Source organism: Acyrthosiphon pisum, unplaced genomic scaffold, assembly GCF_005508785.2.
Source record: "Acyrthosiphon pisum isolate AL4f unplaced genomic scaffold, pea_aphid_22Mar2018_4r6ur Scaffold_21750;HRSCAF=24773, whole genome shotgun sequence".
Classification (NCBI taxonomy): domain Eukaryota; kingdom Metazoa; phylum Arthropoda; class Insecta; order Hemiptera; family Aphididae; genus Acyrthosiphon; species Acyrthosiphon pisum.
This window is the reverse complement of record NW_021771250.1, coordinates 8,633-10,832: the sequence shown is the minus strand read 5'-3', so window position 1 is coordinate 10,832 and position 2,200 is coordinate 8,633. Positions and strand designations below refer to the sequence as shown.

At 33.7% G+C, this 2,200-nt stretch overlaps 1 protein-coding gene across 1 annotated transcript; it reads right to left on the bottom strand.

Moving 5' to 3' along the window:
• Nucleotides 1-316: 316 nt before the first annotated feature.
• Nucleotides 317-919, bottom strand: LOC103308865. The gene has a single exon (XM_008183006.1). It carries the CDS (start codon nucleotides 917-919, stop codon nucleotides 317-319), a length of 603 nt encoding a protein of 200 aa, XP_008181228.1.
• Nucleotides 920-2,200: the final 1,281 nt, after the last annotated feature.

Below are 2,200 nucleotides of genomic sequence, written 5' to 3'. Positions count from 1 at the left end.
TTATTTTGAATTTTCATCATAAATCAAACTATATTATATACAAACACATAAATATAAAATATTATAAATTAAATTGTTTTATTGCTTAAATAATAAATTTAATATAATAGGTATAAAACAAAAACAATTTTTTTAAAAATACAAATAAAAAAAAAGTACACGTCAATATAATATAATAAAAATATAATATTTTAAAAATACACACGTCAATATAATATAATACAAATACAATATTTAAAAAATACATAAGTCAATATAATAAAATACAAATAAAAAAAATAAAAAAATACACACGTCAATATAATAGAATAAAAATTTAAAAAAAATAGTCAGATTCAGTGCCGAGGGAGTCGTCTGATGATGTATCTCCGATTGTCAAAGTTACTGACTCCAACTCTGCAGATAATACTTCATCTACGACGAAGTCGATTTCCCAAAATTTATCCTCTTCTTTCTTCGTGTGACTAATAAAATTCTTCCACATGTCTGCATCCACGCGTTTGACGCCCTCAATTAATACATTTTTGACATCGTGTAATTTATAGGTCTTATTGTTCATCCGTACGTAATTTTTAACGGATGACCAAGCCAACTCTATTGGATTGAGCTCACAGTGATATGGAGGTAGTCTTAGTATATTACGGTTATGTTTTTTTGCCAATTCGTCAATTACGTATTTCTGGTGTTGTGGCTTGATCCTTTTCACAATTTGAAGAAGTTGTGGTATACACATAGGTCTGTCTATAACCTCGCCTTTATCCTCCAGCCATTTTATTATATCACCTTTCCTGGTTTGCGACGTAGGTGCTTTATCAAGCTTCACAGAATGATATGACGCATTGTCCATGATGATGACACAGTTCTCTTTTAAACGAGGCAGTACACCCTCCATCCATTCGTAAAATGTCTCCCCGTTCATTTCGTCATGGTAATCTCTAGTGTTTTTTTTCGATTCGAAGCACAACAATGCGTCGGGGACAACCCATCTTCCGAACCTATATTCAGGACAATAAGGCGTTTACCTTTTCCTGAAGGATTTACGGCACCAGTTGACAGACCTTGTAGGAATGCGTCTCGGGGTGATTTAATTGTAGTATCGATCCATGTTTTGCTGGTACATTCACCAGCATTAACCCAGGTCTCGTCCAGATAATATAAATGTCGACCCTCATTTCGGTATTCACGCAATTGTTCAAGAAACCGTCTACGCCAACACAAAATTTCGGTTTTTCAGTCAGTGCACTATTTCGACCACGTTTGCTGTACTTAAAATCCATTTCTTTCAAAAGCCTAAAAAGATTTGTCCTCGAAATAATAGGTAAAGAGTCGTCATCGGAAACTACTTGAAATATTTTGTCGACCGTAGGAATTTCACGTTTGAACCAAAAACTATGTACATGCCTACGAACCACATTCCTCTCAAACTCTTCAAATGTTTCGAGCAAGGATGTTTTAACACGTTTTTTGCAAGGAGATATTACTTTTTTAGTGTTGTTGTATTCTGTAATTGTGGTCGAAATTGTCGTTGCTCCAATGCCCAATTCTTTAGAAAGTTCTTGTCGGATAATTCTTAAAGACTTTGTTGGATCGGAATTCATTTCTGACTTGTACGCATTGATTATAATTTGTCTCTTGCCAGAATCTACTCTCTGAAATTGTAACAAAAATTATTATGATAAAACCAGCATATTAAATTAAAAAATCATTCATTGAAAAAATGTTCTTACCTTTCCTGATGGATTTTTTTTTACTGGAGACTTGCCTACAGCTTGTTCTTGGTCCATGGTAATTATTTAATAAAAAATATATGAACAAAAAAAATAATTCACTACGGAAAATGATAGCTAAACTAATAAATGACGGCGGTAAATACAAAAGTGAACATGTGCGCGCGAGTGGAATCAAACAAGTGATAGTGTGTTAATACAGCTCACTACGTAGGCAGCTGCAGTTTCGTGACGACCCACACCAACGTTCGCGGCGGCGCCCGTCTTGTGGTGGGGATGCGCGAACAAAACGAGTTTTGGTCGGCTGAGTGGTTCACTCTTAGGTGGAATAGAGTATAGCGCTCCAAGTGTTAATCTGTATTGCCAATAGTTATATTAAATAATATATTATGTAAAACATTTTTAAGTTTTGATGTAAACATATATATATATAATGTGGTTAAACTCTTATTATTATATATATATGTAAATAT